General features: G+C 42.0%; 1 protein-coding gene across 1 annotated transcript; it reads left to right on the top strand.

Annotated features, from left to right (window-relative positions):
- The first annotated feature begins 1068 nt into the window (after positions 1–1068).
- Positions 1069–10007, top strand: lrrc56 (leucine rich repeat containing 56). Its single transcript, XM_035157166.2, has 13 exons — positions 1069–1142; positions 1329–1506; positions 1758–1845; positions 2582–2642; positions 3807–3903; positions 4367–4564; positions 6586–6763; positions 6857–7087; positions 7379–7446; positions 8044–8186; positions 8326–8531; positions 8702–9044; positions 9420–10007. The coding sequence occupies exons 1-13, from the start codon at positions 1102–1104 to the stop codon at positions 9595–9597; spliced, it is 2010 nt and encodes a 669-aa protein (XP_035013057.1). The 5' UTR covers positions 1069–1101; the 3' UTR covers positions 9598–10007.
- The last annotated feature ends 3309 nt before the right edge of the window (positions 10008–13316 follow it).

The following is a 13316-nucleotide window of genomic DNA, read 5'->3' as shown; positions in this document are numbered from 1 at the left end:
GTGGTTAATGCTCCGGAGTCTACTTTTAGATGTATTGTCATTAGTCAGAGTAAACTGCTCCTCAATAAACTGTCACCTTTTTGATTGTTTGTTTGCTTTTTATATACAGTTTATGCTGACAAAACATTGTGTTCATCCTACCTGGTTTATCTGCAGTGAAGATGTTATAGTCTCTTGTCGCACCAGAATCTGCACGTCACTTTGTTGTGCAATTTAGAGTACACATGCAAAGTGTGAAGCCGATTAGACGAACGTTTTGCGAGATATGCGTTCCACATATGGACAGACAGACGTTTGTGATAGGTAGATTCACAAAGTGCCCCCTAGGTTTGACAAGACGTGAAATCACTGCAGATATTTACATGGGCTGTTTTCTCGGCCTGTGGTCATGCTCTGGGTGTTGTTTGTTTAAAAGATATACCTCTTTACCGTTGTACTTCCATTTCACGTACATCTACGAATATATATATTATTTGTAATTTACTTCTTATTTTTGTCTAAACACAGTCCATTTAAAGACATTTAATCTGTAAAAGAAACTGTGAAACCACATAAAAAGCCAATCTTGTGCAGTGAAATAGCAAAAATCTACGACATCGTATTATCAGGTTTCAGTAAATAACACACGATTATACCTTTATTTTGCTCTTGTTCACCCTGACACTGCATCACAAATACAATGGGTGTGTCATTTAGATAATCAACTACAAATAAAATGGTTGTTGAAACACATACAAGTTCCTTTCATTAATTGAGATGATCCCAATTGCGACAACATGAATTTTTAAAAACTAAGAGTTCCAATCCCTGAGTTTACAACGAGCACTTGAAGGCAGCACCAGACCACCGGGATAGTAGTATTACAGAGTTTTACTAAATGAATCTTTAATAACAGCAGCAGCATATGATACCTGATATCTGAGTCCTAACCTCACGAGCTGCACTGGTTTTATTAGACACAACCTTATATACAGTCTATGGACATAAACTGTTGCATGCACTACATTTCCCAGGGAGCCACGGGTCGCCCTGTGCCGTATCCAGGAAGTCGTCTGTGGTTGTCAAGCAAACTTTTGCTTCGAAGTGTTTTCAGCTTGTGAAATGCGAGGACTTCCTCTTGAAGCCGCAGTTTTCTGTTACAGGTACATTTATTTAGAGTAAAACTACTATGTGACATTAGATTAGAAGCACCTTTCGTTGTAATTAGCTCACAGTGGAATATTAATTGATTCTCCATTGCGTTATGTTAGCAAAGCAATTAGCGGTTCTTTGTTGGTTAATTTGTTGCTAGCTAGAAAAGACGTGTAAGTTCGTATCGTGCGTTTCAGGAAGTCGTTAGAGATGAGTTGTTGTCATGGGCCTGTGCCCCGGAAGGACCGGCCCGGTTCGGCGCGGGTCCTGGTGACTGAGCTGAGTGGATCAGGTCACATCAACCCAACTCCTACCACTAAACCCTGCGAGGACCCAGAGACAGAAGTGGAGCTTCACCTCTCTGCAGAGAAGCTGGTAGGTTCACACTGAACCATGAACAATGGCTGTATTGTTGTGTGCGATGTACAGAAGAACAGGCAGTTTCAAGGTGAGCTGGGCAGAGAGAATCACTTCATACCACAGGCTTCACATAACCTGTTCCATCAGAGCCATAGGTGTACATCCAAGGCAAATACTGACTAATAACTGGGTAAAATAAAGACCAAATCCAGGTCAATGTCCACTCAGACGTCCGTTATTGTGCTGTCAATTTTCTTTCCACACAGAAATCACTATGTGGAACTTGGGACCTCTCATTCGTGACCTCGCTGGAGTTCTGCGTAGACACACAAGAAACTACACTGGGCAACTTTGGTAAGATGAACACGACTATGGCTTTTATAAAGGCAAATCACAGCTTACTATTTCAAACTTTTATTGGTGCAAAGTTTGCATATTTCAAACAGCTCACCTCAACAGAATAAGAGACTAAAACCTCATACCAAGACCCAGCAGTGCCCTCAAGTTGCACCAAATTTCATACATCACTTCCTTACATGTGGATTATTCCCTGTGCAAACTGATTCGGATCTTTACCAAAATTCAACAGGTTCTTCCATGACCCATACAACATCATTCCACCAAGTTTCGTTGAAGCTCCAGCAGTTGTTTTTGTGTGTAATCTTGCTCACACACAGACATACAAATAAACCAACAAACAAATGGGTGAAAACATAACCGCCTTGGCAGAGGTAATAATGACATCACTATAAATGTACACTTTATCCATACTAGATTTTCTGTTAATTGTGCAAACTTGAATGCAAAAATGAACTAATCATTGTGGAAGAGCATCTTCATTGTACTTATCTTTGTATCTAAAGTCCTAGATTACACAAGGAGTGCAGACATGTCACAATATTGTCTGTACATGTGAGTCATGCCTAGCCTGCAGCTATAGGTGCTACTTTCTCCAGCTAACTTAGGTTAAACGTATGATGCAGTAATTTTAGAATTGAATCAGAAAGGTAGTTTGAAAGTGGAAAAATCTTGAAAAATCTCCCAATCTGATGTAATTAGAAAGAGTTTGGTTTATGTGACGATCTTCCAGGTGCCCTCTTGCCCAAGCTTGTTCAGCTGAAAATGAACAACAGCGCGATCATGTCAGTGAGGTAAGTGTAAAGTTGCATAACATGTTGCCTCCTCTGTAGTCTTGAAATGCAACCTGTTCCTTGTATCACACACACAAACAGACTCATTATGTCGACATTACCTCTTGAAATTTCACAGATTTTCAACAAGTTGTAAATCCTGGAACAGAAAGGGAAATGCGGTATTTGATAAAACTGAATTTGTGCTTCTAATGTATATACTTTGTGACCCACTTTATATTTAGCTTGTGTTTAGAAGCATAGCCAGCATGTCCAAGTCTTTCCTCAAACAGAAATGTAATTTGACCATGAGCAGGGATGGACCCATGGGGATTACTGTCAGACTTTACACGGGTCACATGGGCGCTACAAGAAACTACAAGGTTTTGGAAGCCATAAAAAGACGGCGCTTTGAAGCAGAAAGTCGGTTCAGGAGGGTTGTGGGATTGCGGTGCAGGTGTAGAGCACTGCTTTGCTTCAGCCAAGGTTTTCCAACAGGTAAATGTTTGTGTGCGGCAGATACATGTTGGAGCTTGTAAACCACACGACAACAGACGTTGTGTTTTAGCACAGTCGAAGAGATAGATTCACATGGAGAACAGGTTCACACATCTGTCTCACAATAGGACACAGTGGGCTTTGTGGTGTATCAGTTTTCAGATTCATCCTGGGAAAAAAGACAAGTAACATGCTCAGACTATTCCAGATTCTACTGCCAGTTTGATTGCAACCACAGAAATAAACATCCAGAATGAGATACACATATTGTAAATTGTCCTTAAAACGGGACAGGTGGAGAATTGTTTCCCAAAAGACTGCTGCGGGATCAGAGAGTACAACAGAGAGATAGGGCCCTGTATGCTCCACCCTGAGAGTAGCAGAGCAGAGCCAGCCGGACGTGCACTGCCTCTGATAGCATTTCCTGCTCTGGGCTGTGGGACCTGTAGTAGAGAGGGTGTAACAGGGTTGCAGATATACTGAATGAGACTCTGGTGGAAGGGTCAGAGCAGGGGTGTGCTGCAGGGACAAGTGGGAGGCAGAAAGAGAGGGTTGCATATTCGGGAAGAGAAAGGAGCTTGTAGCTGCAGTGGCCAAGGGACTGGAGGGACTCATTCATGTTTCACAGTGTTGTGCAACTCCCTGTCCCTGCCTCTAAATCAACTTTGCTCTATTTTGTGTTCTTAGAGACTTGGGAACCACCCTCTCCCATCTGCAGGTGCTGTGGATGTCTCGCTGCTGCCTACAAGACCTAGATGGCATTTCTACTTTCTCTTGTCTGAAGGTAGATTTTAAAGCGACAGTTCAACAACTGATGAAACTGTTGAGTGGAAGAAAAGACATGATCTGACTAACATTACTTTTAAAAGGTTAAAAATACATATATTGATTAAAAGAAACAGAAATCAAGTCAATCAAGTTTTCATATTGGTTTTTAAATTTGTTTCTTAACTTTAACATAAATTCCATTTGCTGTGTTGCGCTTTCAACAAATTCCAGTAACATTACAGCATCGATACAGCAACTATGGAAAATTCCTAAGTAATGATGTAATAGATCATGTTGATATGCGATCAGTGTAGTTTTAATCTTAGGTTTCTGTGAGATGGGAAGATACCTAATCTGTCTCTCTGGCTCTCTGTTTATAACAACCTTTATGTCTGCTGGTTTCTCTCTCTATCTTATCACATATCTTCTTGGTTTCTGCCAGTCAACACTGTCTGTTCGTCATTTCCTTGTTTTTCCAGGAGCTGTATGTGGCCTACAACAGCGTGTCAGACCTGAGTCAGCTTGGCATGATGGAGAACCTGCAGCTTTTGGATCTGGAAGGGAACGATGTGGATGATTTAGTCCAGGTCCAGTATCTGGGGTTATGTGGCAAACTCCAGAAAGTCACCCTGGAGGGAAATCCTGTGTGTGTTCGCCCAACCCCCACTGCCACTCAGGTAGGGTAAATATACATTTGTTATAACATACTGTGAAAAGAAATGGCTCTTGAATACGGTAATACGGATAAGTCTTATCTGTCTGCCCCTGTCGGTCTCTGTTTGTCCTGTATGAGTCAGCAGACACTGATACTTATTAACATTGTTCTATTGTTTGCTGCAAAAGTCAAAGATCAACAGGTCATGACCATCAATTGTGGCATCATGCAAGGTTGATAATGAAAGCATAATATTGCAAGAAATACATCTGATGGAGATGTTTCTGGGTTTTTATTGGTTTTCTATGCATGTGTATCTTATCTAAATTACAAGTACGATATGCAATATGATAAAGACTCTGTAATAGCTCGTGCTGGTTTCACGCCACTTGAAGGAACCAGTACCAAGTAGTGCAAGGTTCAGAGTCACAGCAATCTGGCAAAAGATAGAATAAAAACAGAGATTAGGAGCTGAAAAAAAAAAAGCTTTAGCAAGGAGCTGGGCAGCGTTCCTGCAAAGGAAGTGGTACCATTTAGTTTGTTGTGTAGCCTGTGCAGGAACATTGTTAGCCTCCGTGGCTTCAATAGCTAATGGCCCAAATGTCATTAGCGTGTGCTGAGACATGAAAATATCAATGATCTCATCAATCTGTATCTGGGTCTTCGACGCACCAGAGAGGACACTGGGGGAGGAGGAGGGATCAAAATATTCAACAGCTACATGTCAGACACACTCTGCTGTGGAGACATCATGACACAGTTTTATGTTTACATTACAGTGCAGATTGGATCTTTGAAAACTGGTCATTACATTCATAATTTGATGTAAATGTCTAGCACATAAAGTGGCGATAGAAGCTGCATTTCCACCTTCCATGGATTCGAGACACTGTGTGGTTTTTTTTGTTTTGGGCCACAGTGAATGTGTTTATTTACACCCACCAGCCGAGCATTAATTAGGAAACTGGGGCAATGAAGGGAGATGCTGAGCTGAATATGCATTAGGCCTGTGCTTTGTAGTGACTGAGGGGGACTTGGGTTTGCTCTCTTGCCACTCCTCTTGCTCTCTTTCTCTATCCACCACACACACACACAGATATACACATATATCTGCCTATTTCCTCTTACTCAGCCATCATTCTCCCCCTCTTTTCTCTCTCATTTCCTCGTTGCCACCCTCTCTCTTGCTCTCTTTTTTTTATTTCATTCATTGCAACAGTGTGGTTTGGTGAAGGGCAGGAGTGCCAAGCTACAATTCGATCGCTCAGGAGCTCAGTGATTTACTGGACTGTCCCTGCTCTCTCTCTCTCTCTCTCTCTCTCTCTCTCTCTCTCTCTCTCTCTCTCCCCCCCTCCTGTGGGCCTATGTAGCTTCCCCTAGTGTTAAAAAGTAAGATCTTACAGATGAGTTAAAGCGTCACAGTGGTCAAAAGCCAGTGCAAAAAGATCATGAGGGCTAACTAATAGGCATTATGTTATGCATTATTATCTTGTTATGCTATTGTTACATTTAGCACCTGCCCTGTGTTCGGACCCCACGGGCTTGTTTGACGGTATAAACCAATACTCTAGAGTCAGCTGACATATCCTGGGTCTTTATCATATCTAGGGGCATCATGTAGTCCATAATATACAGCTATGTATTATTTAGTATATCTAAACTATTCCGTACTGCAGTTAAATTGAATAAGATATAGGTTAGAAGTGCAATTATTCAATTTTTGGAGCCAAATGGAATACCAAGCACATCAATAAGTGGATGAGTCGACGTCAAGGGCAGATTTGAGTAGTCTGTTTATCACATTGGTCTTTAACTATAGTACATAAACTGAAATCACTACAGGAATATATATATAGTTCTGATGTTTTATTTACAGTATGCAATCCTTAAAAACACTGCTACGTAATGCACTCATGGCTTTTAGTGCACATACATACAATTAAACTGAAGCTGTGTACAGTTAAGTCTCAGTCTGCCTGTTCTTTCCTTTTGTCCCGTTTCTGTCCTCAACATTTCACTCTTTGCTATGCTTCCCCTTCCCAGACGTCAGACTATAGATATCGGGCTGCAGTGAGGGAGTTGGTCCCTCAGCTTCATTACCTTGACAATGTAAGGGTTGAGGATGATGGTCTGAGCTGCAGCAGCACCATGGGAGAAGACTGGGCCGTTCTCCGAAACTCCATCAGAGACTGTAGCCCCTCCCAGAGCGCCACTGAGGACGGTGTGTGCATTTATATGTTGTTTTGAGTTGGTCGAGGCAGGCCAGTTTATTACAGTGGTGTATTTAATGGGCCACTCACTTTTGTATTTGTAGAGGAGACAGCAGAGGGTGCGTGGCCGGACAGCAGACCCAGCTCAGCCAGGCGCCCTGCTTCCAGCCGCTCCTGTGTCTGGCCACTCTCATCAGCGGGCTCCAGACCCCAGACTGGCTCCAGACCCATGTCAGCGACCAGGTCCAGGGTACTCTCCCCTCCTGGATCCAGACCTGGTTCTGCGGACTCTGATATAGCAGCAGTGGAAGCAGAAACCAGCATCCTGACACATGGTAAACCAGTGACTGTTCTTCAGAGTGTCCAACCACAGTCTCTCTAATCAGTATTATAAATAATTTGTTGCTGCTATAACTGTTGTGGCAAAACTACTGACCCATGACAAGCATTTTCCATCTTTTTCAAATTTTTTTTAGTTTTAGTGTCATTTTCTTTTTCTTCTAATTAGCATCACCCTGCACAAACATGATCAGCTCCAGTCTTTACTCAGTAGTGCGACCGAGAGGAAATATTTATGATAAAAGACTTTGATTTTCTCTCATCCTCTAATCTGTTGACTCTTGAAGGAGCTGGTAAGATCGTGTACTGTGGAAACCCAGTCCAAGCTATTCGAGCGAGGCGCGAGAAGCTGAAGGTAGGTGGTGTGTGTTGGAACAACAGAATTCCTTCAGTGAAAAAAATCACCTTGTTCCTTAAAAAAGCAAATCTGCACCAATCCATCATATCATGCACACTGGGTCCCGGAGAGCAGAGCATTTAGTGTCCACTGAAAAGAGAAGCCTCTATGGGCTTTGACAGGCCCATTATGGCTGTCTGGCTTCAGCAGCTTCATCTCTTTAATGTCGTGTCAGTATATAAAGAGAAAGAGCAAAGTATTAGCAGGAGGACAGAGACCTGAGAGAGAGGACAGGCACAGCGGTGGCAGGACACAGGGGGATGGAGATGTGTGAAGGGTGCAGCGGTGTCAGAGGGATGTGACAGATGGAGCCCTCACTGCCGACGCCATGTGATCCGTCACACACACCGCTGCAGTCCCCCCGTCTTCCTCTCTCCTGTCCCTCTTGTTCAGTAAGCCCCTGTTGTGTTTGTTTTCCCTCCTCTCTGTCTGCCCTTTACCCAAGTGTATATCCATAATTGATGCACTCAACTCTTGGGCCTCTATTTTTCTGTTATGTTCTCTCGCCTCCTCTGCCACCAACACACTCATTCACCCCTCGCTTCGTTCTTATAGACGGCGCCCACCAAGTCTACTTTTACCCCCCGCGATCTGCTCATCCACGTACCAGAGCACACGTACGACCTTGAGGAGCCTGATGTTAGGGAACGTGGAGATGTATTCGCTGAACTCAGAGCTTGGCGGGAGCAGCACAGCAGGTACTAACTACTTGCACAGCTCCCTCTCCTTAACACTAAATTATACACTAAATTATGCAAAAGCTAATTCTTAAACCTCCATCTTGCCATGACAGAACATTTGAAACAACAAATATCCGCTATCTACTCCATTTTTCAGGCGTCTCCAGGCCATAGAGACGGAAAGAGTACCACAGGTCCTGGCTATTCAACACAGTGATGAAGAAGAGGAGGGAGATGATGATAATGTTGATGATGATGAAGAAGAAGGTTTTGGTAGGATGGGGAATGACAGGAGTGATGAAGAACATGGAGGGGAGAGGCGTGGTGAAAGCCAAGATTCCTCGTTTCAGTCTCTCTCCCCAGGTGAATACCCATTGAACGAATGTGCTTTATGTTGCTACTAAAAGGACTGGAAATATGAGAGAACTAATGATTTTCTTTCCACAGTAACATTAAAGTTAAGAAAGAAAGACATAAAATAGCAGGAGATTAATGGCTGCTCCTGAACCTTTTGTAATGATTTTTTTTTACAGACCTGCATCACAGAGAAGCCATACCCCCTGACATGGCTCGGCTGTCCCTGTCCTCAGACACCTCGCTGTCCCCTTCTCCCCCTGTCAGTGCCACAGCAGCTCCTGGGAATCGCAAACCGCAAGGGTTTCGTGCACGTCGGCTTCGACTCAGCCAGGCCGACTCAGAACATTTACCTGTTTCCGGCAAAGCAAGGTGCTCCCACCAGATAGGCACAGCAGCAGGACACATAGAGCGGGAACTCCAGCAGGTCCAGCAGGTGACCAGGACGAGGTTACCTCAGGTTGCACACATACACCGCCCGCCACCAACAAGTGCCCCAGCTGAAGGGCATATGGATCCATGGTATGGCATTGTTTATATGTATCAGTCTATGAATTTATACAGTATAAATGTGAAATATTGGTCTTCTGTTACTGCTGTTTAGAACTCCTTAATTATATTTGCTGTTAGAATAATGGATCTTAATCAAATAGAAGTCCCATCCATCCATTAGTTCTACCAATCCCAGCATACACTGGGCAGGAGGCAGGATCAGTCTGTCACAGGGCCGACACATAACTCATCACACTAACATTCACACCTACGGGCACCAAGGATTCATTAATAATCTGGTATAATAAAAGTTGTCTTTGGACTCATGTGTGTTACTTTACTGTGATGTGAATAGATGTGTTCACATAGGGCTGTTGTTCTAATGAAAGTTTCCCTGTCTTTCAGTGTGGACGTGGACTCTTCCAGTGCACAGTCCGGCAACAAGCCCCGCCACGTCCCTCAGATGTCCAAGCTCCCACACAGGCCAGCAATCACTCGTCCTCACACAGCCAGGGCCGCGCTGCAGAAACATCACCCACACCACACACTCCAGCCCTGCAGAGGGAGCTCACACCCAGACTGACACAAGAATGGGCTGACGCGTTGCAAGGGACGAGTATGAATAGTGTGTTATTGTTCCTTATCATTAAAAACATGGAATAGCAGGGGAGGCCATTGAACAGGACTTTGTTCTGAACCTCACTCGCACCATGTTTTAAGGTGTATGTCGGGATTTCCAGTATTTTTCCATGAGATGTTCTTTCTCTCTTTTTTTTTTAAGATGAAGTAGATATTGAAAGCAGAAACTCTACTATTGGAACCAACCTCCTTTCAAATAAGTAACGCAAATGTTTTTGGAGGATATGATGTAATGAAATAATCCCTCTTTTAGAATTAATGTTGGGTGTAATTAATAACCTTACATTTCTATTTCTCAGGTTGAAATGTTTCACTATTTACACTCAAGTGTTACCTTGTATAAAAATAAATAAAACACTGGAAAAATGTATATACTTTACATTATTTTTCTTTAATTACCCCAGAGCTATGAGGTTTTGAAAAATGTAAAGGTTGAGTTAAGTCATGATTGTCCAGACTGTCCAGATAATCATGGTGTAATAACGTATGTTTGCCACTTGGAGGCACTATCTCTAAACATTAAATGAAAAACTATCAATCACTTTCACCTCCTTGAGCAAACAACCCCTCACATCCACCCCCTTGAAATCCCATGATTCATTATTTTCCTCCCTGTTTGAACACATCTACGGCATCAAGTGCGTGATTCACATTATACAAACATAAAACATGCAAACATTGACTTTTCCCTCTGCTGGTGCAGGACAAAATATTGTATGATGTATTATAACAGGAGTAATGGACTGGATCATATATTTTATTAGAATTGATATATTCTATTCTGTGTCATATCCTGTTGTTTTCCAAGTGTTATGGGGAATTACACGGCCATTGTACTGTGAAGGACAATCTCAGACTGATTCTGTCCTGATACACATTCGTGACAAACAGTATTTGAGGAGATGAGGCACACACACAGAGAGAGGCACATTTCACACCCTTGTTGTTCTTCAGGGGCACATGATGCTGTTTGTTTTGGAGGTGTCACAAAGATTTTTTTCACGGAATTCCATTTCAGGGAAAACCGCTACAACCAGATCGCTGATGTTTCCAAACTTGCCCGACCTTATCTGAGAATACCCGATGTGAGCACGTGCACGTGCACTCTAATAAACACACACTATCAAACACTTGCCATATTTCTGTCATCGAGGCTTCAGATCTATCCACACATGCAGGATGTCAGATGAATCAAAGAAATGAAGCACAGGCCCGTCATTAGACCTTGAGAGCACTAATACTCCTGCCAACAGCGCTGGATTAAGAGGTGTATGCGTGTCAGACACAGGAATGTATGATGTGTGTGTACATGCAAGCACAGACGCCCACTCAACCAGGAGACAGGTCTTATATAACCCCGTTACCGTATTTGTTATCTTCTAGCAACTCTTTCCATCATACGCCTTCGAATGTTTTTTTTCTCACACAGCTGCTTCACTTGTGGGATTGTTTCTCCCCCTTTTGCTCCCTGTCAGGTGTTTCCAGGCCCACTTCAATCTCACTCGAGCTATTATCTGTCTGAAGACACAGATGGAGGTTGATGGAATGAAAAATGAGGCCTTTTATGGTGTCATGGTGGGAGGCTGTTCACTTACTCTCCTGTAATTTCTTGGAAAAGGGGTTATTCTCATATGGATTCAGAACTGGAGACCTAAAGTGGCATGTAAAAACGGACTTTCACTCCCCCAGTCAATACCAGTTATTACCTCCCTCATTTAGTTGGTATGTGGTGAAATAATTTCACTGCACTGATGCCTTATCTGGAATGATAGATTTTCTTTATACCAGTTGGAGTTATCCTTATTGTCAAGAGAAGAAACGATCTTGTCTTAACAGCATGCATCGTGTCTTTTATCTAATAAAATACGACTGTAAATCAGGGTCCATAAAGATGCCCTCTTTGACCCAAAAACATTGGAGAACTGCAGGGTCACCGCATCATAAATTTGCGTTGGATAATTATAAAAAACAGGCTTTAGATTATTACAATATTATAATTTAAGTAAATATGACAGATAACAGAGTAAAAACCAACAAATTAATACATATCTCTGTCCCAAATACTCACAAACACACACACACACACACACACGGGTAAACAAACAAACAAACTGACATTTCTAACACACTGAAGCAGAGGAAACTGTGTCAGCCCATGCTGTGAGTACAAGGAAAACAAATACCACATGTGTTTGATATGAATCCATTCAACTCATGATGGTGTCAGGTGGGTTGTACTTACATTCCTCTAAAGTCTCCATCAAAGCTTTCAGAGACATAGCCACAACTAAAAAGATGGTTGTGAATATCAGTGACAAACCAATCTATATAAAAACATATATAAACTAACATCAATATATAACTTTATCTCAGAAAAGGAATAGGTGTGTTAGATTTTATACTATTAGATGAAGATATTATTGACTGGAGGTAACATTTTCCATCAGGAAATGTACCTGGAAACACCTATAGAATGAGTTGAGACAGGCCCGGCAGAAGCAGTTTGTACTGTACATGTTCTTGCCAGAAGGAAAATTCCTTTCACTTCAACATATTTAAGCTGCATAATTCATTTTCTGTTGACACCTTCACAGCCAAAGGCAGAAACACAGTCTTTAATGGTATTCAAAAGGCAGGAATGTATTGTATTCACAGCTGGAACGGCACCCAGTTTAGCACTTTTCTCCAATGTCAAAGAAAGTAATAAAAACAATTCCTGGATCCCTCTGTTTGTCCAGACTCGCACCAAAATGTCGATTACCATACAGTGGCTGCACCAGATTGCACACACACATTTCAGCCTCCTAAATATGTCTTCTTTTTTTCCCTACAAGTTCCGTGAAATATTCTCTGGTAAATGGGAGAAAAATGTTAAAAATTGCCATGTCCACAGTGTTAAAGAAAGTGATGAAAAGATTCCTGGATACATTCCCTGACCTGGATACTCACCGATAATTTAATAGGTTTTTATTTGGGTCATGTTCCACCGCTCCAAAAGATGTTTTTGGAAATCAGTTGACCAGTTTTTGCAGAATCATGCCAAATATCATCCTTTGCAGAGGTACTTCTTCCTATTAACAGCTTTCTGAAGTAAGTTTACTTCAGAAAGTTTAATTTTTCAAAGTGATAAAGTTAGTGAATGAAGTATTCATCGTTGTATTAACAGGCTACACTTTTCCTGTTATACCTGAATTGTGCCATCAAGGTTGGTTTTCCTTCCACATGCTGCAAACCCATCTGATGATATTTCTGTCATATTCATTTTGGTCATACTTAACTGAAATCAGCTAAAACAAAACTGAATGTACCTTCGTTTGTTATTTTAATAAAGAAAATAATCAATCATAAAAAAAACAACTTGCTCATATCAGCATTAACTACCAAGGAAATCCTCTCACTCATTGTTTTGTAATCCTGGATTCTCATTCTGTTTCAGGGTCATGTGTTCATACGAGCAGCGAGAGGCAGTGGGGATTACCTGTAGTTAAAGATAAAAAAGAAGAAATACAACGGGTCTAAGATAGCAGCCTGTTTTCTGGCCTACTAATACTGCACACATGAATTTTAAATGAATATGTTCCAGGGCTTAACAGTGTGTGTTTGATAACCTATTCCTACAGAAGAAAGCCACAAACAGCTGTTGTAGTTTTTTCTGCTTTGTCG

The sequence above is a fragment of the Hippoglossus stenolepis genome, chromosome 5, assembly GCF_022539355.2.
Source record: "Hippoglossus stenolepis isolate QCI-W04-F060 chromosome 5, HSTE1.2, whole genome shotgun sequence".
Lineage (NCBI taxonomy): Eukaryota > Metazoa > Chordata > Actinopteri > Pleuronectiformes > Pleuronectidae > Hippoglossus > Hippoglossus stenolepis.
This window is presented reverse-complemented; position numbering and strand designations above follow the sequence as displayed.